Source organism: Herpailurus yagouaroundi, unplaced genomic scaffold (assembly GCF_014898765.1).
Source record: "Herpailurus yagouaroundi ecotype Mexico unplaced genomic scaffold, PumYag 77, whole genome shotgun sequence".
NCBI lineage: Eukaryota > Metazoa > Chordata > Mammalia > Carnivora > Felidae > Herpailurus > Herpailurus yagouaroundi.
Window position 1 is genome coordinate 20,943,382 of NW_024412388.1, and position 24,364 is coordinate 20,967,745.

General features: G+C 44.0%; 1 protein-coding gene and 1 non-coding gene across 3 annotated transcripts; both read left to right on the top strand.

Annotated features, from left to right (window-relative positions):
- Positions 1 to 1,960: 1,960 nt before the first annotated feature.
- Positions 1,961 to 23,575, top strand: PPP1R8 (protein phosphatase 1 regulatory subunit 8). Of its 2 annotated transcripts, none has more exons than XM_040466532.1 (7): positions 1,961 to 2,020; positions 5,762 to 5,822; positions 11,433 to 11,586; positions 12,910 to 13,130; positions 14,648 to 14,792; positions 19,823 to 19,887; positions 22,080 to 23,575. In XM_040466532.1, exons 4-7 carry the CDS (start codon positions 13,065 to 13,067, stop codon positions 22,431 to 22,433), a joined length of 630 nt encoding a protein of 209 aa, XP_040322466.1. In that variant the 5' UTR covers positions 1,961 to 2,020; positions 5,762 to 5,822; positions 11,433 to 11,586; positions 12,910 to 13,064; the 3' UTR covers positions 22,434 to 23,575. The 2 variants fall into 2 exon arrangements, with proteins under 2 accessions (XP_040322466.1, XP_040322461.1); XM_040466527.1 differs by lacking the exon at positions 1,961 to 2,020 and adding an exon at positions 3,733 to 3,863.
- On the top strand, positions 7,349 to 7,514 carry LOC121027925 (small Cajal body-specific RNA 1). The gene has a single exon (XR_005789006.1).
- Positions 23,576 to 24,364: the final 789 nt, after the last annotated feature.

A 24,364-nucleotide genomic window follows, 5' to 3' on the forward strand; every position in this document is an offset into this window, starting at 1 on the left:
TGATCTCACGGCCCGTGAGTTCGAGCCCCGCATCGGGCTCTGTGCTGACCGCTCAGAGCCTGCAGCCTGTTTCAGATTCTGTGTCTCCCTCTGTCTCTGCCCCTCCCCTGTTCATGCTCTGTCTCTCTCTGTCTCAAAAATAAATAAACGTTAAAAAAAAATTAAAAAAAAACAAAACTCCATTCTTTTTTAGGGGCGCTTGGCTGGCTCAGTTGGTGAAGCATGTGACTCTTGATCTCAGGGTGGTGAATTTGAGTTCCACATTGGGTGTAGAGATTACTAAAAAATAAAATTAAAAGGGGCACCCCAGTGGCTCAGTTGGTTGAGCATTTGACTTCAGCTCAGGTCATGATCTCACGGTTTGGTTCATGAGTTCAAACCCTGCACTGGGCTCACTGCTGTCAGCATGGAGCCCACTTCAGATCCTCTGTCCCCTGCTTGCGTTCTCTCTCTCAAAAATAAATAAAACATTTGAAAAAATAATAAAATCTTTTTAAAAATCTATTCTTTTTTTTCTTCTTATCCAGAGGCTATCTTTAATCATGGGCATGAAGCTTTTGCTTGTGATCACTAAATGCAGACCAAAACCCAACTCAGATTTCAGCCTATCCTGTTTCCTAAGGCTAAGACTCACCTGCTTCTCCCTGCTTTTCTAAGTATATTAAGGGTATCCCTAGGTTTCACAGGATTTTTCAGTATTGCTTTACAGTGCTATGAAATGTGACTACTTTATAGATTCTCCATTTAATCAGGATAGAGTTTGAAAGGTGTTGATACCCAACCTCTGAACCTACTTTTAGGCCAAATGAGTAGTTCATTTTAGTACTTCTCCAAGATGAAATTTGATTAACAATGTAGCACCTAATTTTTAAGGGATAAACTTGAAATGATAGGATTTTTAATGTTGGACTGTGATTATGGACCAAGTTTTTACCAGTCCACGGAGAAATGAGAAAAATGATGTAGTGGGCTTTTTCAAGTACCATCTTTGAGTCTGAGATGATCTTTCCCACTTTTTAAAAAGGATATTTCAAGATTGTAAAAATGAAAAGGTGATGTCACAAGTCTTAATTTTTAAATCTCCTTAATTGGCAAAATAAAAGTTGACACCTGGTATTATTCCCCGCCCCTGGTCCATGACATCTCTGATGTCTGTGAGACATTCATCTAGACCAGCCCCATCACTTTACAGTTGAAGGAAGTTGGGCCAGGAATGGCAGTCTAATACAGGAATTTAAAAGCTTGAAGAAGTGCTCTACATGTGCGTGGTCATTTGTGGCATAATGTTTGAGCCCTTACTGCTAGTAATTTCCTATGCTAAATATAAATTTTGTATGCTTCTTGTCTGTTTTTTATGGATTCGGAAATGGAGGCATAGTAAGTAACCTGCCCACAGGCACACAGTTTAGGAATGATGGAGCCAGGATTTGATCCCAAGCACTCAGGCTTTGAAACCACACATTGAGACACTCCACTGTGTCTGTGTATCACTGATACAACTATCCTGCTCACCTCTTTCATGAAGCATTCTCTAAAAATATGGAGTAGTGGCAATTTCTGCCCAACTTTTCAAGAACATCTTTTCTTCAGTCAGGACCCTGTGAACTTTTCATTCACCACTCTGCTAAATGAAGCCTCCTGTCTGTATTATCTATACACCAACACAATTTTTTTTCAATGTCCCCATTTGATCACTCACAAAGATGTTTTAAGAAAGTTTTCTGACCTGAATATCCTCCTAATTGTCTTTAGGTTCTATTCTAAGGAGGTCTCAGAGTCTAAGAAATTAATCTTAGTTGAGATACCAAAATCCTAAGGCAGCTGGCCCATCAGTCTTTCCATTTCAGTGACTGCTGCCCTTCAGTTTGCTGATCTATGCTGACATCATTGGCGCCCAAACAAAGAGCATTTTGCTTTATAAGACCTAGGTAAATGTAAGGCGCCATTACATCAGAAGCCAGTGTGATTGTCAGCTGTGCTGGAAACAGGAAACATGGCCAAGGAGTAAAGAATTATATGGGTAAGAATATAGCTTTAGGTTTCTTGGGTGTATAGTCAGCACTAGAAGGGATTAAATAATGAACCACACACAGAAGCTGAGAAATTGAAAGGCAAAGCTGACATAAGATATCAGGTCACTGTTAGCTGGAAATTGCTTCAACACCACCTTATGCCTGAAAAGGGGCATGGAACCTCAAAGGCATGGACAATCTCTGTAGATAAAAGTACCTTGTTCTTTTCTGTTACACTCAAAACACTTGAGAATAATTCCTTCTCAAGAATCATGTACTTGTGCTCAAAGGAGGAGCTGTAGCCTGTTTTCTTGAAATTAAGTTTAGAATTTGTATTTTTCTCATCAGCCTGGTCTTTGGAATCACAAGTCTGGAAAGGAGGATATTAACAGGTCATTTGGTAAGTGATGTGATCAAGTTAGCTTGCTGGATGAGTTTACTGTGTTTTTGAAGGCCAGAGGAAAAGGTGATTCTCGTACACCCATAAGAGTTGATAATTTAAAAACCAAAGTTAATATTATGCTGCAGTTAAATTTTGATGCCTGGAGATGTCAAAAGAGCAAACACCAGGCTGATGTTTGGTTTAAAAATCTAAAGGACCAGTAGCAGGAAAAGAAATAACCCCATCATAGAGCTGCCTTGCTGTGCAGTGTCTCTTTTTGGGTGAACAGTAATTTTGCCATTGTTTTCTTTTAAAAAGGCCAGATAATCCTCTCATGTTTTCTACGAAAATGAAAAAATGTTAGGCATCAGTTGTGTGCTAATAAATGTAATTGTACCAACATCTAAGTGCGAGGGACAGTGGTGATTTAAGAGCACAGCCTTTAGCATCATACAGATTTAGGTTGGAAACCCACTCACCACTTGTTCTAGGGTGAGACTGGGTAACCCAACCTCTCTGAACCTCCCCTCAGGGATCATTGTATCTATCTCAAGTGTTGTGAGGATTAAATGGATGATCCATATAAAACATATACTTGCCCAGTTAAATAATCGTTCAATAAAGCCATTACAGGCACAGGATCTGCTATTGGCCTCTTTCAGCCTTTACACCTAGGGCAGGCCTGAATCCTAATGCTTCCTTGCACTACCTAATCACTGTGACCAAAAATTTAAAATCCAAAGGGGCCACAGCTTGATTAACCATTCCATTCGCGTACACTTAAGATGTGGACGCCTGCCTTCTAATTGGATCCGCTCCTTGCTGCATGCAGTTTGTCCGGTTTTCATAAACAGATTAGATGATCCCCTAAGGCAGTCTCCCAGAATCTACACAAATCCTCAAGACCCAGGTTTGGATTAGAAAGGGGAAGTAAGTAGGGTGCGTGCAGCTCTGTGCAGAAGGGCCAGGAGAAACTGAACACTCCACTCTCTTTTGAGTTCTGCCCTCAAGCTTCACGCTAGATAGGGGTGGAAAGACTGATGGTGCAAGCCCAGGGCAAGGATAGAGTCCCAAGATTTTAGAGCCCAGAAGCGTTGTCTGGAAGAGGACATTAAGGGAGACCGACACCCCTCCTTACGAGCCCCTTTTCCTCAGGCACTTCCTGGGCAAGGAAAGCCGTACCCTCCCGAGGATCTTCCGGAGAAGGGCGGCAGTCTCAAAACACCGAAAGAGAACTTGAGAAACCAGACCCCAGGTTCCACCACCACTAGAAACGCCCTATGCATGCGTAGGTGTGCGTGCGCGCGCGCGCGAGTGCGTACGCACAGACTGCTGGGATGCTGCCTCTCCCCTCTGGGTCTTCCAGTTTCCCGGCGTGCTTAGGGCCCGCCAAATGGGAGGGGGAGACGCAAGATGGCGGCAGCCGCGAACTCCGGCTCCAGCCTCCCGCTGTTCGACTGCCCGACCTGGTGAGTGGCGGGGCGGCCAGGGCTGAAGTGGCCTGGCCCGGCCTGGCTTGGCCCGGACTGGCAGGGCGGCTCATTTTTCGCAGCAAGCCGGACGGCTCAGAGACCCTGGAACTGATTGAGGGAGAACTGTCCGTCGGGCCGGGCGGCGTGTGGAGGAACCGGGAGCCTGGAGCCCGGGCCCAGAAACTGAGGAAACCCAGACTTGGGGGCTCTGAGGTGCTCGTTTAGGCAGTCCCTTGGGCGATCAGCCGGTTGCCGGGGGCGTTTCGGGGCCTTGGCCCCGAACTTACCCCAACTAGTGACTGACTGCCTGGTGTTCTTGTGGAGCACCGTACCTGCCCCCCTGCTCTCTGTCCCGAGCGCGCACGAGCCAGCTTCCCGGCCCCAGCCCAAGCTCAGCGCCCAGCATCCCTCTGTCGTTGCTGCATCTCCCGTGCAGTACTTTTCTGTCTCCCGCAGACTGGAAGCGCCCTGAGGGTAGGGACGGCTTTGACCCACCTCAAAGTAGGCGTCAGTAATTTTTGGAATGAACCCCTTTCAGCCCTTCTCAACCTCTTGGGAATAATGGAATAATTTAGTTTAGTCTTTGAGTAGGTTACAAGATGAATAAATATGCATTGCCTTGCAAGGAGACCCATCCGAGTTAGAGCTATTTCTGCTGTAGCTCATCCCAGTTTAGGTGTTATTCATCTCTTTCCCGTTATATTGAGATCCTCAAGGGCAAGGGCTGTCTGATTCACCTTTGTGTTCCCAGCCCCTAGGCCTAAGCCAGGCACACAGTAGGAGTTCAGAAAGCATGTTTTGGATGTAACATTTAACATTTCTTTCCCTGTTTTCCGGACAAAATGGGCTTTTGCTCAGTGCACTGCCCTTTCAGCAACTGCCATAGAAGAGTTGAGGCAGGATTGTGAGATGACTACGGGGTGTGTGTGTGTGTGTGTGTGTGTGTACGTACGTGTGTACGTGTGTATGCATGCGTGTGTGCGCGCATGCGCATGCAAATGTAGGGGCTCTGGCAAGATTGTTCTTTCTTCAAACTTAAAAGGAGCAAAGGCCTGAAGCAAATGTGTGGCTGTTTTCTGGGTCCCTCTGCACTTTTGTAACACCCAGTTGCTTCAGTCTACAAATTGTATGTCCATTTTGGTCCCTTGCTGCATGGGTTTCAGAAGTTGGACCAGGACTGTAAACTTATAGTTACAAGAGACTATTTGCAATCACCAGCCATTTCCTCAGTCTGGTAAGTACCAGCCACTGTTAGCTGCTTTGACATATGTGTATCCTCCTTGAATGGTGTTATAGGAGTATAGGTTATAGGAGTATAGGGAACAGTTCCCTTAAACATACCACTGTAGACAGACCTGTTCAAGGGTAACAAACACCTCTTGTATTGATTGGTACCTGGTTTTACGGACATGCTTTTGGATTGCCCTAGCTCCCTAATTATGCACCTCTGATTTGGTCTCAGAGCCCAGGACAGTAGCCTCTGTTTATTCTGTGATGAGACTAATCTTGATCAGCCCCAAACACCACTGATTCATTCTGCCTTTATATGGTATTAGTGGTAGTGGCACATCTTAGATTCCAACTTCAAGTGACCAGACTGCCCCAGCTATAGTAGTACTTGGACTCTCTGTGCTGCTTTTTCTCCAAGGTAGATATAGGTTTCTTTGGTGCTGCTCTAAATACAGATCCACTAAAGTCTGTTTTAGAGCAATTGAATCACTGGGGAGGTGTCAAATGTAGAAAGGAGCTGTAATAACAGTGAAGTAGATGACATTTCTGCTGAACATGAACTAATTATAGACTGGTAAAAGAGCCGCAGTGTTGAATGGGACAATAATTGTAAATGGCATTTGTAAACTCATCCTGAAAATGCTTTCCTCACTCTTATTTTTCAGGGCAGGTAAACCCCCACCTGGTTTACATCTGGATGTAGTCAAAGGAGACAAGCTAATTGAGGTATGGAAACACATGTCTTCTTTTTCTTTTTTTTTTCCCTCATCACACTAAGCATTTTTGCCAGTGACTCACTTTTCCGCCCCCTCTCCTGTGCTTTGTTTTCCAGCAATGCTACTTTCGTTCATCCTGATTTTTTTTTTTCTATTAAAAGCACATGGTGATATAACACATTCAAAACTGGTATCTCCCACAGACACTCAGTTTTTTGTGACTTCTCTCACCTGCCAGATGAAGGGTTTTAATTGATCATAGGCTTATGGGTCCCCATCAAACTGGAAGCCCTGTAACTTGGTGAATTCTTTCTCTCTGAGCATGTGGAATTGTGTTGAAGTTGCAAGATATGCAGTAACCGAAGAAGAAAGTGAATGATGTAGATTTTCACTTTTTTAAGTTGCATTTATGCAATTCAGGCCCAAGCCCTTCAAAGAAATATAGTAAGCTAAAATGCTTGTTCAGAAAGAGACTGGATTGAAGATAAAACTCATTCATTCATTCAAGACATTTACTGAATGCTTACTATGTGCCAGTCATGGTACTCAGCATACAGACTACAACAGTGAACACAACAAATGTGGTTCCTATTCTTAAATTATCTGGTGGGAAAGACAGTCACACAAAAATTAGATGATTATAATTTAAGTACTATAAAGGAAAAGAGCAGAATTTCAGCTTTTATACAAGTCTTTAGAATGAACACCATACAGAACCTCAAGAGAACATGAATTTTGATTAGCTATTAGTCTGTATAAGTTTCTAAGTTTTTTAAAATCCTTAGGGTACCATTTATTTACCAAGAAATGGAGATTAAGTCCCCTGTGAGCATGGAGTTGTGAGTCTCCATGTTTCAAGAAGTTTTATGTTTGCTCACTCAGACAGAATTAAGGTTCAAAGCCCTATTCTTGAAAGCAGTTGTTTTCCTTTGGCCTATAGTAAAAAACAAGGTATTCCATGGTTGAAAAGCCATCTGTGAAATCTCCTGAAGGAGCCCCAGGTGTTTTGCAAAGTATTAAGGCGTGAGTTGTGTTGAATTTTGTGAATTCATCATGCCTTAGCCAGTCACTTAGAGACTTTTTGTTATGGGTTCTTCTATTTTCAAGGTTACAAAACATCAAGATTATTCAAGGAAATAATTTAGCTAAAATGTCTGTAAACTCTTTTTACTGTAGACTGTTTGATAGATACAAAAAATATTTTTGCTACATGGTATGAAGCTTTGAAGACATACAGGAATTTATTTTGTTACTAGAATTTAGTAAATATTTAGTTTGTAGTAGGAAGAAACAGACAAGGAGGCCTAGTTTTAATGCTAATATCATATTCCTTTGTGAAATAATACATATTTTCAAGGCACTCTAATTTCTCAAACATCCCTCTGATAACTGGTTTCCATTAACTGATCGTGTTCTCTGTCCTTCAGTGCTCTTAGGTATGCTGAGTTGCCACACGATTGTCAAGTTACAGTCCTTAGACATCACTACATTGTTTCTGAGAAGAATAGACCTGAGATGTGCCTATTTTTAAGGATTTAGCACTTGATACTAACCGAGCTATCTATATCCTAGCCTTGTGTCAAAGGCTTGTGATGTGTTGTGATAGCTGGGTTTAAGAAGTGCAATATTAAAACAAAAGCCATGAGTCATTTAAGCCCAGTGTGTAAAGACACACTCTGAGTTATAACTCAGAGGCACAACTGAATAGTGGTATTAGCCATAGCTAGTCAAGAAATTGTGTTAGGGGCACCTGGCTGGCTCAGTCAGTAGAGCATGCCACTCTTGATCTTGGGGTTGTGAGAGCCCGATGGTGGGCATAGAGATTACTTAAAAATGAAATCTTAAAAAAAAAAAAAAGAGGGAGAGAGAAAAGAAATTGTGTGTTAATGACTGTTGAAAGACCAATGAACTAATTTCATATACTTGGACATTGTCCAAGAATTAACACATTTCCTTGATTCTAAGACATACTGTTATCCTCAGTATATTTGAACGTTTCTGTAATTGAGGTCCCTTTAATAATGAATGTATATATTTAATTTGGAGGCCCTTTCTCTTTTTTTTTTTTTTTTAAGTCTTTATTTTTGAGAGAGAGAGAGAGAGTGTGTGTGAGCAGGGGAGGGGCAGAGAGAGAGAGAGAGAGAGAGAGAGAGAGAGAGAGAATGAATCTGAAGCAGGCTCCAGACTCGGAGCTATCAGCACAGAGCCCAATGCTCGACCTCACAGAGACCTGAGCTGAAGTCAGATGCTCAGCCAACTGAGCCCACCCAGGTGCCCCTCTTTTTCCCCCCTCTGAACACATACTCTAGTATATCTTTGGCACCTTAGAATCATAGAAGGTTGGTCAGTGTTGTATTAGAACCCAGGAGCCGGTAACCTTATATGTTGCTTCCTTGAGACCAGTCTGTGAGCACTGTAGTTATTAGCAAATTTAAGTTTGTGTGGACATAATCTGTGTGCATATAAATATGAATGAGAAATGCCATGAGATTCAGCATGCATGGACAGTACTTGGAGAGAACAAGATGTTGAAATTTCAGGGCTCTCTCAGTTCTAAATCAATGTCTTATTTTCAACCCAAATCTTAAAGCTTGGGGATGACATGGGGATGATTGATTGAGCTGTCAGGGCTGTTGTTAAATCTTGGTGCTCCGTAGTGGTCCAGGTCTGGGACAAGCTCTGCCAGCAGCAGATGGGCACTGCTGGACAGAGTTTCCCAGAGGTGACCCATGTACCTAGCTAGATTGAACTAATTGAGCCTTAAGGCTAAGCTTGAAAGACACTGGGTAAGTAATAGTTAAAAGAAAAATTAAGAAAGTGACCCATAGTACTTGTTCACTCCTGAAAATGTTCCTTGCCTCATGGTACATTTTTTAAGGGAGGCCAGGTGAAGAAAATCTATCATGTGGTGGTTAAAAGAGTCAGAGTCTGAAGTAAGACCTGAATTTCTAATCCAGCTTTACAAATACAGTAGTGTCCCCCCTTATCCACAGTTTTGCTTTCCATGGGTTCAGTTACTGGCACAGATGATCCTCCTGACATGGTGTCAGAAGGTCGGTAGTAGCCTAATGCATCACGGTGCCTGTGCCTTTCACCTCACTTCATCTCATCACATAGGCATTTGATCATCTCACATCATCGTAAGAAGGGTAAGTACAGGACAGTAAGATATTTTGAGAGAGAGAGACCACATTCACGTAACTTTTGTTGCAGGATATCAGAATTTTTCTTATTACTGCTGTTAATCTCTTACTGTCCCTAGTTTATAAGGTAAACTTTATCATAAGGGTGTATGTGTAGGAAGAGACATAGTAGATACGTATATATATTTGGTATTATCAGAGGTTTCAGGCATCAGCTGAATCAATATATCCCCCACGGATAAGGGGGTGGCTTCTGTGTTTAGCTGTGTAAACTGGAATAGGTTAATTATTTGTGCCTCAATTTTGTCATCATAAAAATAAGAATAAAAGTACCTACCTACCCCACAGAGTGCTGTGAAGATGAAGTGACCCAGCATAAAACGCAGCACAGTATATGGCGCATAAGTGCTCAGCAGTTGTTCCTTATCAGTATGAGGTATATTTCTGGTTTTGTAGGGGGAACACTAAAGCACAGGGTAGAATAGTGGCCCGCTGTGCATTCAGTGACAGCCAGGAATGAAATCTAAACCTCTTGAGAGCTAGCCTGGTACCATACTGACATGACTGTTTCTCTACTCAGCTTTGTGCTATCTTCTCTTGGGGATTTTAGGAGCAGCATAGTGTGAAATGTCAACTAGAGCTTAAGGAGACTTTGTGTTTAAAGGGAAAACATAGGGGTGCCTGAGTGGCTCAGTTGGTTAAGTGTCCAACTCTTGATTTTGGCCCAGGTTACAGTTCGTGAGATGGAGACCCATGTTAGGCTCTGTGCTGACAGCAGAGTCTGCTTGGGATTCTCTCTCCCTCTCACTCTCTGCCCTTTCCTGTGCATGCACGTGCTCTCTCGTGTGCTCACTCTCTCAAAATAAATAAATAAACACTTTAAGAAATAAAGGAAAAACATGTTCTTGAGCAGTCAAGTTGTAGACCTCTAGAACTGAAAGAAGTGTTAGCAGTAATTCATCTAGAGTCCTTCATCTACAACAGTTCAGTCTACAACCAATCAGCAAAGGCTTTACTGATTCAGGATTAAAGGAAAATAAGGACAGTGTTGCGAATGTTCTGTAAAGCTAAATTCAGCTCGGAGAATGTCCTTTACCCTTACCCTTCCTATTTATTTGGTGTTGAAATGACCTTTCTTTTATACAAATTGTTATACTAATTGGTGACAATTTTTTTAGTGTCCTTTTTTGGCAAAATAAAAAGTTAACACTGCTCTGTCAGCTCCTTCTCCCCTCACACTTACTTATTCATGAGAGACAGAGAGAGAGAGAGAGAGAGAGAGAGAGAGAATTCCAAGCAGGCTCCATACCCAGTGTGGAGCCCTACTCGGGGCTCGATCTCATCACCCTGAGAACAGGACCTGAGCCGAAACCAAGAGTCAGATGCTTAACTGACTAAGCCACCCAGGTGTCCCTCCCCTCATAAATTTTTAATAACACTTCGCTGGTCTGTGAAATATCCTTTTCTGCTATTATATTGGGGTATTCTATTATATATTGGGTTCTGTTTAGTGCCATACCAGTGTCTAGAAACATTTGGAACTCTTCTCTTCGAATTGTTTCGGACCCACAGCACATTATTTAGAATATTGGCGTTGTAAGTCACTCACCCATGAGTTCAGACACCAGCTCTGCTGCTTAACCAGCTGGGCCACCTTAGATTTGTGGCTTCATCTCTCAATCTGTTTTCTTGTCTTTAACAATAGAGGTGATACTTATTTCACAGAGTTTTGAGGATTTGATGAGATCATGTTTAAAATGCTTCGCAGTAGTAGTCCTTTAATAAATGTTAATCCATTCCCCCAAACCTAGAAAATCTTTGCCCCATGAAGTAGTTCCATGTTTGGACACAGCAAATACCCATTTAGAGTTAACTTGGAGTAATACTTTTCTGTGGCCAGAGTGAAGTGACAATAAAGTTAGGTTTAGATGCTCATACAGTGGTATCTAATGTAATTGCACTGCCTATAGAAGATTCCAAACATCCTCTGGGGCTATGGCAGCATAATTAGAATATATATAGGTGTTTATACCCCTGTCCTTTCCTAACCAATTGTTAATCTTCATTTGAATGTAGATTTTCTGAATAGCAGTCTTATTACTTTGTAGACATGCTTTGTATTTCTGGTTTCCTGGTTGACCTAAAATTAAGATCTGGTGAAATCTTAAATTTCCAATGGACAGAAGACAGCCACTGCCACAAGCCACTTTCATCTACTAGAATTAAGAAAAGTTCTTTTCATACCAACACAAGACCTTTAACCCCTGTATTTGAGGAGGTTAATTGCCATCCACCCCCCAAAAATGTTCGTAAATTATTCTGAGCTCTTTATCTTGAAGGATAGTGGGAAATAATTTTGTTTTCACCTCAGCAAGGAATTTTATCCACTCAAGATTCTCTACTTACTAGATTGGAAGAGTTTTTCTAAACCCTGTTGAAATGAGATTTAAGTAATATTTAATTTAATATTTATTTAGAAACTGATTATTGATGAGAAGAAGTATTACTTATTTGGGAGAAACCCTGATTTGTGTGACTTTACCATTGACCACCAGTCTTGCTCTCGGGTCCACGCTGCCTTGGTCTACCACAAGCATCTGAAGAGAGTTTTCCTAATAGATCTCAACAGTAGTAAGTAACTCACGCCCACCCTGTTTGACACATTCTCTTTGGGGCAATGTGAAAATGCTCTTTGGGTTCTTCCATTTTGAAATCATGTTTTATTGCTCATCAAGGAAGAAATTTTTGTTTGGTTTTTAAATCAGCCCTTCTCTATTTCTGTTGTATCTCCTATTTTCCTGAAATAATTGATGACTGGAGAGAGAAGAGGGTTTGGGGGAGGCATGTTCTGGACGAGGCAATAGGAATATATAGAGAACAAAAAAAAGTTATTCAGGAGCCAGGGGCTATGGGTATTCAGGTGTTGATAGGACCATGATAAAATCGTGGTCCAATTTAAGCAGAAGCTGTGATAAACTCCATTAATGTATTAGAGTAGTGGTGCAGGACATTAAAAAAATACTTGCTCTGAGCAAAATTTAATTTTTTATAATTGGTTCAAAGCATTTTGCTTTGACTACTAATAATACCAATTTTAATTGCATAAGCACACTCCAAGTAAGATTTTCAACTCTGCCAAAGATGATCCCAGAAATGTAATTGAGACTTCATGGGGCTCTGAAGTTTGTTCATTTGTCCGTGTATAAATATAGTGTAAAATGTAAAGGCTCCTGCTTCTAGGCTGGTCGTGTTCTATCCTTTCTCCCCTCCTCTAACACACACACACACGCACACACACACACACACACACACACACACACACACACACAAAGACACAATATGCTTATATAATGGCTTTGGAGAAACTTGCCTCACCAGTACTTAACTTGCAAATTTATCTCATTTTTTCTCTCCATTTTATAACATGCAGAATGCAGACATGGAAAAATATTCAAACTCTCCAGTAGGATTTTGGCTTGACTTGGCATTCATATTGTACCTGTTTCAGCCAGCCTCCTTTATTGTCCTGGGGAAAACCCAAATATAACTGCCACCAGGCCAGAAGTTCTTATGTTCCTTACACTTGGGGCTGGAGAGGTCAGACCACAGTGATGCCTGTCTTTAAGGGCATGGCTCTTGCTGGGTTGGAGCCATTCCTGCTGAACCCAGAATGAAGCCAAACTTGTCTGGCAGCAGAGAGCAAGCAGTGGTCTTTGTTACATGGGGTAACGTCAGGTCTGAAGATGTATAAGAGATCCACTGAAGAGATTCAAGACCCAATGAAGAGTTTCCTTTTCATTTTGACACATGACAAGGGATGCAGAGCGGACCCAGTGCTGTTTTCATTTTAAAAAACAAAACTGATGTTCTGGGAGGAGCTGTTCTCCCTCCTACAACTCAGGTTGGTTTTTGTTTCTGTTTTCTCTCTTATATTTCTGATTTGGTTATTCCCAGCACACGGCACTTTCTTGGGTCACATTCGGTTGGAGCCTCACAAGCCTCAGCAAATTCCCATCGATTCCACAGTCTCGTTTGGTGCATCCACAAGGGCATATACTCTACGTGAGAAGCCTCAGACACTGCCGTCAGCTGTGAAAGGAGATGAGAAGATGGGTGGAGAGGATGATGAACTCAAGGGCTTACTGGGGCTTCCAGAGGAGGAGACCGAGCTTGATGTAATTTCATGTCTGTCTATGACATTGTTTTGTCTTTTGGGACTCTAGTTTTCAGTATGTAGCTTGAAATGCCAGTTACCTAGTATCAGGAGGTTTTCTTGAGCCCAGTAGTGGTCCTTTGCCACTTTGCCAGGCAGTGTGGCCACATGTGACATGCCTGGGAAAGCTGCACTGTGTTGGGCTTGTTGTGTACAGCCAGTAGACTTCATGGTTGTCTGCGCACCTTCACCAGATGTTAGAAGCCAAGGCTGCGAGTTAAACTTTTCTAGAGCTGCACTGTCCAATGCTATAGCTACTAACCACATTTCAGGTACTCAGTAGTCACATGTGGCAAGTGACCATATTGAGTGGCAAAGATATAGAACATTTCCGTCACCTAGAAACATAAGCTCAGAGAGACTGAAGTTTTCATTCATTTACATTGCTTTTTTTTGATATTGTTCGAATAGCCCAAGAAACTTCTGAGTAGAACTAGGCTGCGTTTGTTCTTTTGGGCCCGGCTGCCCTGAAGGCCATGAATTTTACAAGATTTAATGTAAAGTGCTGAAGTTTTCCTTTTCTAGAGGCTGACCCCAGTGGCTTGTGATGTGGCTGTTCCGTTTACATGTCTGTCGCTGCACTGGTGTGACTGGTCTATTCAGGTAGACCAGCATGTCCTTAACCACCCTCATTCATATACCTCTTGTTCACCAGGGCAGTTTCCCAGCCCTTAGGAAGAAAAGCACAGTGGAAATCTTACAGTTTCAAAGTTATTTTGTTCTAAAGAAGTAGCCTCAGTGACTTGCTGACAGTCACTCCTGTGACTGTGCTGCTTCTGTGCTTCCCTGTTTTTTAAGTTCAGTTTGTTAGGTCCTCTCTGGGTCTTCAAGACATTTGTTCTCAAGACATTTGGAATGTCTCAGACTGCAGTGCAGATTGGAATAAGTCCAGAGGATTGGGAAGAGGCAGGCAGCAGTGCTGAGGCCAAGTTAATCATTGAAATAGATGGGCAGGTATGAATAGAAATGGGGCCATATGCAGGGACGGGAAGTGACAAACTATTAATGCCAAATATTAAGTGCCTTCTGAGCTTCAGTGGGCAGGGCCTGCTGGGAAAGAAGCTATCAATTGCCCACTCTGTTTCATTAATTCAGAGTGGTTCATGGGGTTCCTCCCAGCCACATTCTTTCATTCCCAGCTTGAAGACATGGTAGTCTTTCTTCCGCCCCACAAAACACAAAACCTCAACTCAAGGATACTTGCACAGATGATCTGTTCTCAACTCAGGGTTGTTCACCTTCTTTTGACCATCACTGCCCCGCTGGTCAGTGAGGATGTTCCACATTCTGTCAAAAGAGGTTTGTTAATAGTAGCAGTCCAAGGGTGGTAATGAATTTTTTTGGAATACAGAAGAGAATGCTGTTTGCCTGCAGAGGTTAAGGTTCACTTCTAAAGCCTTCTTGCTCTTTGTTTAGCTCTATGTTCTTCAAATTCCCTGTGTACTGACTCCTGTCTGTCTTGTGTGAACCCTGGCCTAGAACCTGACAGAGTTCAACACTGCCCACAACAAGCGGATTTCCACCCTGACCATTGAGGAGGGGAATCTCGACATTCAGAGACCAAAGAGAAAGAGGAAGAACTCACGGGTGACTTTCAGTGAGGATGACGAGATCATCAATCCAGGTGAGGTATCTTCCTGGTTTCTTCTGATGAGAAAGCTGGATCTCAGAGAGTATTGTACACAGTGTGTAGGTTAGTTGTAATGTTTCTCAGCAAGGTTTAGAACAACCGGCACTGTATTAAGGGGAGAGGTTTCTTATGGTGCCTTGGTGAAGTACCCTCAAACATTCAAGCATCATCCAGTTGCATTGTGAAAGAAATAGCCAAAGGAAGGGCCCATGTCATTCAGTAGACAGAGCCAGGCTGTGATTCTCCCCTGCTGATCTGCAGGGGAGACGCTAAGTCTGCGTCATAGCGGAAGTTTAGGTAAAGTAGGGTTGTTTGCTATCTTTACCTCAGAGTAGAACATTATTGTCTTTGTGGAGTTCTGAGTATGAATGGTACCTCTCTCTAAGATTGGAAAACCTTTTGCTGTCACCATTAACTGCACTGAAGACTTGCCTCTCTGTAAGGAAGTAATCTCTAGAAAATTTGTATGGAAATGTCAGCAAGGTGAGAGCATCAGTTTATGGGAAGGCCACCAAGTTCACTAATTTGTTCCATCCTTCAACAACCACTTACTGGGTATACACAGTATGACAGGTACTCTGGTAGGTGAGGTGGATGACATAGAGACCCAAGGTATAGTTTGTATGATGAAGATGGAATTGAGATTCAGAAAACCTTGTTTGAAATCAGTCTCAGTGGATGGAAACGAGGATCCCAAACTTTTACTTCCCAAATGAAATACAGTGAGAATAACTTTCAAGTCCTGCGTTTAGGTTCAAAATACCAATTATTTAAATGGAGAAGATCTGTTCCAGTGACAGCTCATGAAAAAAAAAAAGATGTGGGGATTTTAGTTAATTGAATGAGTCATCAGGGTGATGTGGCAACTAGTCAGGTGCAGTTAAAAATTGCATGATGACTAGGGGACAGCAACCCCACTCATTTGTGTTCCCAGCAGAACTCACCCGAATGGGTTACCAAATGCAAGCGTGACCTCAGCCACCAGATGTGTTATGTAGTCCTGAGGGAGGAGGAGACTTGCAGCTATGGAAAACCTCCTCCAAATGCTGGGTAGGGGGACCATGCTTGAGGAGGCACAGCCACTGTGGTTGGGTATTTGCAGGGCTGACCTTAGAGAGGGAGGAGTAGGCAAAGCCAGAGCCAGTAAGTAGCAAGTATTTGGCTCAGCATAAAAAGCAATGAGATTCTCTCTCTCTCTCCCTCTCTCCCTCTCTCTCCCTCTCTCTCTCTCCCTCCATCTCTCTCTCTCCCTCCCTCTCCCTCCCTCTCTCTCCCTCTCTCTCTCTCTCTCTCCCTCTCTCTCTCCCTCCCTCCCTCCCTCCCTCTCTATCTCCCTCTCTCCCTCCCTCCCTCTCTGTCTCTCTGTCTCTCTGTCTGTCTGTCTCTATCTCTCTCACTCTCACTGTCCCACCCCCCCCCCCCCCCCCCCACCTCTCCATCTCCTTCTCCCTCCCCCTCCTGGCTTGCATATGCACGTGTTCTCTCTCTCAAAATAAATAAGCATTTTTTTAATAATGTTTTATTTACTTTGGAGAGAGGGAGGGAGGGAGGGGCAGAGACACAGAATTCAAAGCAGGCTCCAGGCTCTGAGCTGTCAGCACAGAGCCCAACACAGGGTTCAAACCTGTGAACCACGAGATCATAACCTGAGCTGAAGTCGGACGCTTAACCAATTGAGCCACCCAAGTGCCCCAATAGATAAACATTTTTAAAGGGGCAGGGCAGCACCTGGGTGGCTCAGCCAGTTAAGTGTCAACTCTGAATTTCAGCTCAGGTCATGATCTCACGGTTCGTGCTCATGCGCTTGCTCTCTCTCTCGCTGTCTCTCAAAATAAGTAAACATTAACAAAAAAATGAATCCTTACGTTTATTTATTTTTTTAGTTTATTTATTTGTTTTGAGAGAGAAAGAGAACAAACAGGAGTGGCAGAAGGAGAATCCCAAGCAGGCTCCACGTTGTCAGCACAGAGCCTGACACAGGGCTCTATCTCACAAAATGGGATCGTGACCTGAGCTAAGATCAAGAGTCCGACAGCTAACCAACTGAGTTACCCAGGCACCCCAAATCCCTCTTATATTTAGAGGAAGAATTAACAGGATTCCTGTGAAAGATTGGGCATTTGTTTGGTATGTGGAGTGGAGGAGATTACTCTCCAAAGCAGTGAATACCCAGTGGAAGTGTTCAGGCAGGGGCCAAGTGACCAATTAGGGAGACTTACTTCTGGGCCCCAGAACCTATTGAATAAGAGTTCCTAGGAGTTGGACCTAGAAATCTATAGGTTGAAACAAGCTCTTTTTTTGTACTGATGAACAGCCATCAAATTGGGAATCCCTGAATTAGTCAATCTTTTAAATCTCTTTCAGAACTCAGGGTCTGGTCCGCTCTGTTTTTCTCCTTAAAAATTATTGCCCTGGAGCAGAATGTGTACTCGGGCAGAGCATAGCATGGGTGTTAAGAGGACTTAGGTTTGAAATCGACCTCCACATTTAGTAGCTGTGTGAGCTTGACCAAGTGACTTAACGGATACTGGCCTCATAGGATTGGTGGGGAGGCTAAATGTTTAGTATATGTAAAAGTACTTCAGATCAGTGCTTGGCACTCAGTAAGCCCCTGATAAGTGTTAACCATTATCCCTCCCCATCATCATCGACCACCGCTTTTGCCTTTTATCCGTGCAACCTTTCCTGTACCAGAAGTAGACTTAGCAAGGAATTTGGTTGGTAGATCTTCGAGGAACAGAGATCTCGTGGAATGGGTACGTCCTCTCAGGGTGGAATGGCTAGAGATGAGGAGAGCACAGGAGTGCTGTTCAGCCAGCACAGCGCAAGACAGTGTCCCCAGAGAGTTAGCCCCGGCCCTCTGCAGGCGTGTCGCACACGTGGAGTGTGTACCCCATTAGCCACTCCTCTTGGGCTCCAGTTGCTCTTGTGCTTTGTTTGGCTTTCCTTGCTGAAGGGATGATTGGAACAGGACTCCTGTGGGCCTGAGAAAAAAGGTGAGGACGCCTTTTTTACAGCCCTCATCTCCTTCCTAATGAGCCTGGATATCTTTTCCTCTTCTTCCCTATAGAAGTCATTCGTGTGTTCACTCACTGAACAAAGATTGGTTGTGAATGTAATGCCAGGGTGTATTGTTTAGAGGCATCCTAATCTGTGAAAAGCCAGACCAGGGGTTAATTACTCAAATAGGGAATCTTTGTTTTCCAAAGAGATTCATAGGAGTCTTTCTTTTCTTCCTTCCTTCCTTCCTTCCCTTCCCTCCCTTCCCTCCCTTCCCTCCCTTCCCTCCCTTTTCTTCCCTTCCTTCCTTCCCTTCCTCCCTCCCTTTCCTTCCTTTCCTTCCTCCCTCACTCTCTTCCTCCCTCAAATTGGTTTCCATATAACACCCAGTGCTCATCCCAACAGGTGCCCTCCTCAATGCCCATCACCCACTTTCCCCTCCCTCCCACCCCCCATCAACCCTAGGAGTGTTTCTTTTAATAACAGTCAGCCTCTATGCATTTAAAATAAGATAAACAACACCTATTAGGGAAACTTCCTTTCCCACCACTATATTAAGACAAAGAGGTCTTGGAGTAGGTTTTTAGTAATAATAGTAAGTCTCCCTTCCTGTTTCCACACACTTAGCCTTCAGCAAGAAAGCTCCTGTTCATCCCAGGCAGTCCAGCCCAGTGGTCCCCTCTGTGCTCCAGGAACACTGTTTTGCACCCCTCCGTTGTGCTGTAGCCTGTCTGGCTTTTCATCTGTGACCTCCTTAAAGGCAGGACAGTATCTTGCTCTTTACTTCCATCCTTGATGCCCAGTAAATGAGGCATGAGTGAGTGACCAGCTGCAAGCACATCACTTACTTGGTCTTAGCGCTTTCTTTCTGCAGCGAATGAAGCTAGAAACTTTATAGGGCACAATAATGTGTGTGTACCCTGTGAAAAGGGGGCTGCTCTCCATGCCGCCTCGACAGGGGGCTTCAAATCCTTCAGTAAAATTCTTGATTGTATACAGTTGTTCAGGTCAAAGGCCAGGTTAAGTCGGAAGCCCTGGGCCTAAATCCTAATTTCCGTTATTTGCTAATGAGCAGACATTGGCAAGGTATGTGGTATGTGGCCACGTCACATGTCTCACGTGTCATCGTTTTATCACTGGCTTGGGGTTGATAATACCTGCTCTTTGGTTTCTCTCTTCAAAAGGACATATTTGGGGGCACATGAGTGGCTCAGTAGGTTAAGCGTCCGACTTTGGCTCAGGTCATGATCTCACGGTTCGTGATTTCAAGCCCCATGTCGGGCTCTGTGCTGACAGCTCAGAGCCTGGAGCCCGCTTCAGATTCTGTGTCTCCCTCTGTCTGCCCCTCGGCCGCTTGCATTCTGTCTCTTGCATTGTCTCAAAAATAAACATTTAAAAAAAATTTTAGGGGCGCTTGGGTGACTCGGTTGGTTAAGCGTCCAACTTCGGCTCAGGTCATGATCTCGCGGCCTGTGAGTTCGAGCCCCGCGTCGGGCTCTGTGCTGACAGTTCAGAGCCTGGAGCCTGTTTCAGATTGTGTCTCCCTCTCTCTCTCTGCCCCTGCCCTGTTCATGCTCTGTCTCTCTCTGTCTCGAAAATAAATAAACGTTAAAAAAAAATTTTTTTTTAATAAAAAAATAAAAAATAATTAAAAAAAAAAGACATATGTGGAATGGAAAAAAACTTGGGGAGGGTAGGTACAGTGCAGTGGTCCAGGGCCCAGGCCTATTTCTGGCTGCTTGAACACAAATCCTGGTCCCTCCACTCTCCAGCAGGGTGACTGGGCCAGGCAGCTCACTCATTGATGCCTGAGTGTGTCTGTTAGATGTTGATTGTAGCAGTACCTGCCTCATAGAGTTGTGAGGATTTAACACGGTGCCAGCACTCAGTAAACACTCAGAATTGCTAGCTGTATTCTACTGTTTGAATATGAGTTGTTGTGGTTACTTGGTTTGCAGTGAGCCCTGTTCCCTTACTCCTCCCAGCAGAGTATCAAACTAATTACCCTCTGGTGTCTTCTGCAGAGGATGTGGATCCCTCAGTTGGTCGCTTCCGGAACATGGTGCAGACTGCAGTGGTCCCAGTCAAGGTAGGAAGCACATTGTAACACTGTTTGGAATGCCATACAGTCTGGTTTAAAAACCCACTCTTTTGGGGTGCCTGGTAGGCTCAGTCAGTCAGCATGCAACTCTTGATCTTGGGGTTGTAGGTTTGAGCCCCACGTTGGGTATAGAGATTACTTTAAAATCTTTAAAGAAAAAAATGAAAATAAAAAATAAAACCCCACTCTTTTATGTGTAGGTAAGTGTTAAATGTGTGCTTAATTAAAATTGCTTTTTAATGTTCATTCATGTATTTTGAGAGAGAGACTGTGCGTGTGTAAGCAGGGGAGGGGCAGAGGGAGGGGGAGAGAGAGAATCACAAGCAGTCTCCATGCTGTCAGCACAGAGACTGATGCGAGACTCGATCCCACAACCATGAGATCATGACCTGAGCTGAAACCAAGAGCCGGACACTTAACCCACTGAGCCACTCAGGCGCCCTGTGTGTGCTTAATTTTAAAACACATTCTTTGTTCTTCTGTTTTTTCATGCTGTAGAAAGACTTTCACCCCACCTGAATCTAGGGGATCCTGGAGTGCCATAGAAAGGCTGCAGGCGACTGGCCAGCTGGATGCTGTATATAAATTCTGATGTGATGGGAGCCTATAAATTTACCTCCAGCAGGGTACAGAGAGGCCCACTTTTCTTTAGCCTTGCCCTTCTGGCTTGAAGTCAGCTATTAGGGGAAGAAGAACATTGTCACGTTTCTGCATGGCACCTCCAGCTTGGCCATGCCTTTGTCTTGTGATTGAGAATGGTGCAGATAGGAAAGCCAGCCCAGATCAGGATTAGGTTGAAAGATCAGGTATGTTGAAGAACCAAGAGGTGGAAGTTACAGAGATGTTCTAACTGCTCAACATGTGGAGGAACTACGTGGCAGCTGGGACTGTCCATAGGGGCAAGTGACCCCTTGAAATAGTGAGACCTGTCAACAGGGATATTCAAAAAGTGATTGGAAGATGCTGGTCACAGATGCTATAGAAAGTTTTATTTAAAAAACAAAACAAAAAATTAAACTTTAGATTGATAATGTCTGTCAAATTTCTGGTTAGTCTTTTTTAATCCAAAAGGGTCAGAGGGTTGAGGGGGATCTTTCATGAGCAGTGTGAAAAAGTACAAGATGACGTGTTTCTCTGTTGTCTCCATAGCATTCAGGTCACGTTTCTCCTTGAGCTCCTTCCTTCCTTCCTTCCTTCCTTCCTCCCTCCCTCCCTCCCTCCCTCCCCCCCTCCCTTCCTGCTTTGCTGGCTTGCTCCCTCACTCCCTCCCTTCCTTCTTTCCTTCCTTCCTCCCTCCCTCCCTCCCTCCCTCCCTCCTTTCCTTTCTTCCTTCCTGCCTTCCTTCCGAATGTTCTGTTGTCATTAAAGTATAAAACCAGCAAGAGGAGCCTGGCTGGTTCAGTCGGTAGAGCATGATCTCGGGGTTGTAAGTTCAAGCCCCTCGTTGGGTATAGAGATTACTTTAAAAAATAAAATATAAAACCATATGTTTTTACTTCTTTGTCAATTTTATTACGGTATACTTTACATATGATAAAATACATTTAAGTGTACAGTTTGAGTTTGACAAATGTATACACCTGGGTTACCACCACCATACTCCATGTATAGCTTTGTATCACCCCAGAAAGTTTACTTATGTACTCTTGCTGTCAGTTCCCCACCCCCCCAGCCCCAGGCACCCAGTGAACTGCTTTCTGTCACCACAGATTTGTTCTGCTCTCAGGTTAATGTTTAAAAGTCGTGTGGTCAACGTGAAGATATTAACTTTTTACTTAAATACTTGTACTACTTATTATCACCACTGTTTCCTAAAAGGGCATTTTTAAAATCAAATAAGAGAGGGAGGGGCATGACCTTATGACAAAGAGTAGTCACTTAAACTGGGTAAGTTTTACTTTATGAAAAGCTCACACGTCCTCATTTTTCCCAGTGCATTGTAGGATGGTGAACACTTTGTGTGGAGCAGTATTTTTGGGAACCATCAACGTTAGACAACCACTGTCAGGTGGTCTCTTCAAACCCTGAGATTTCAGGAGAGTGAAATAGGTTGTCTAGGAAACAAAACAAGCTAGAGGGTTAGGGGCCGCCTTCAAGTTTTCTAGGGTTGGAATAGAAAAGGCTAACTGACACCCTCTCGTTTCTTACCTCTTGTCTCCTCTGTTTCTTGTGAACCACAGAAGAAGCGGGTGGAAGGCCCTGGCTCCCTGGGCCTGGAGGAATCAGGGAGCAGGCGCATGCAGAACTTTGCATTCAGTGGAGGACTCTACGGGGGCCTGCCCCCCACGCACAGTGAAGCCGGCTCTCAGCCACACGGCATCCATGGGACAGCACTCATCGGTGGCTTGCCCATGCCATACCCGAACCTCGCCCCTGACGTGGACTTGACTCCCGTCGTGCCGTCAGCAGTAAACATGAACCCTGCACCAAATCCTGCAGTCTATAACCCCGAAGCTGTCAATGAACCCAAGAAGAAGAAATACGCAAAAGAGGCTTGGCCGGGCAAGAAGCCTACACCTTCCTTACTGATTTGATATTTTTGGTCATGGAGAAGGGTGGGATTGGGTGGGAATTGGGTGGAAGGGTGACGGGGGAGCTAATGAACTAGGGAGAAAAACTTTCCATGTGTGCGGTCTCGTCTTTCAGAATGTCTCCTGGGGCCCTAACCATGTAATGTTAAAGCTGGGGTGGGGTTGGAATATCCCATAAAGACCTGTCTTCAGAACACTTATGAGTGTAGAACAGTGTTTCATATTATTCCCACTAGGTAGGCTGCCCTGGCCCTTTCCCAGGCCTCTTCCGTCACCACCTTTTTCTTTTCTTCCTCGTTCTGGGGTCAGTTTGATTTAAAGTCATGTGTACCCTGGGGAGAGACTCCAGGCCCTCCGGTGGCATCTAGAGCTGTGCTGATGGCAGCAGCATCACCAGCCTGTGGGTCCAGCAGCCTGGTTTCTGTTTACTGTCCCTGCAAGTCCCAGGTAGCAAAGGGTTCACCATGGATCCCAGGTCTATCAGAAGAGGGTTTAGAATTCTTCAGTTAAGCTAAGGTTTCAACTCAGAAATGTTTGTCTGGGTCGCTGGTTTTGAGGTCCAATAGTTAGGCTTTTTTCTCTTTTGTCCTTTCTGTTGGAATGAGAACATTTTGATTTTCTTCATCTGTGACCAGTGCTGTAGATACAGGTGGGTAGTTTGAAACTTACGGTATTGTTTGAACTTCACTTGTTTCTCTTGTCACACCTGAGTACTCTACTTGCTGAAGTTTTTCGTTTGATTCCAGAGTACTGTCCTCTACTCTTTAAGGCATTGCTTTCCTATTCAAGTGTGTTATGAAGGCAATTTTTAAAGGATATGACCAGTTAGAGCAGCAATTCCAATTGAAAAAATTTTACTTTGCAAGTAACTGATGTCTCTAAGAGGACATTTTTAGGTGTTGGTTCAGAGGCTCTTCCCCCCTCCCCCCCGACCCCCCCCCCCCACCCCCTTTACTGAGAGCTCTCATAACCCAGAGCTCCAGGACTCGGCCCAGTAACAAACACAGGAGACGAAGGTAGCAAACAGTGATATGAGCTTTGTACAGAGATTTGTACATTTGTGTAATAGGCCTTTTCACGCTTTATGTGTAGCTTTTTACCTGTAACCTTTATTACATTGTAAATTAAACGTAACTTTTGTCATTCGTGCAGTCTGTGATTCGGTCGCCATCACGGATTCCCGCTGCCATCAGGGAATGTTTTGTCGGAGGTGCAGGTAGGCTTGGGAGGCAATGCTCTGGCCCCGTTTTATTACCACAAATAAAGATGCCCCCTGCCGAATGTGGAAATTCTAATTAGAGATTCCAGTCCCCAGACTGAAGCCTCACTGAGCAAAGTGGGTTAAGAGGTGCCTGCTGCCCTTCATCGGGAGGCAGAACCGCAGAACTGACACCGGGAGGCTGGGCTTCGGGACACTGGTCCCCGGCGGGTGTTGCCAAAGCCTGGCCGTCCTCCTGCTCTCTGGTTATAGCTGCTCACGTCGGTGCCACAGCTCAGGAAGCTAAAGTTGCATAGTTTTATAGGGGATTTCAGCCAGAGTTAGGATTGAACATACGTGTCTCGCATGCCAGGACCTCATACGCGGGGAGTGGCTTTGTGATAGAGTTGCCAACTAGCTTCCAAATCCCTTGGGTTGAGAGGCTGGCCTTGGAGCAGGAGCAGCTTGCTGAAGAACAGGGATCCATAAAGTCACAGCTGGACAAAAAGTTGACCTCTTAGCTTCTTGTAAAAATGAGGGTCCTTATTTTAAAAGGACACCTTCCTCTTACTATAATGAAGGTGACTGTTAGTGCTGGTTAATAGTCCCTCACTGAACACCTGTCTACCCTACCCACCATTACAGCAAGTTTTTTTACATAGCCCTAAGGAGAGGCCTGTTTTTATTCCCCATTTTACAGATGAGAAAACAGACAAAATCAGCTTCCCTGTGATCC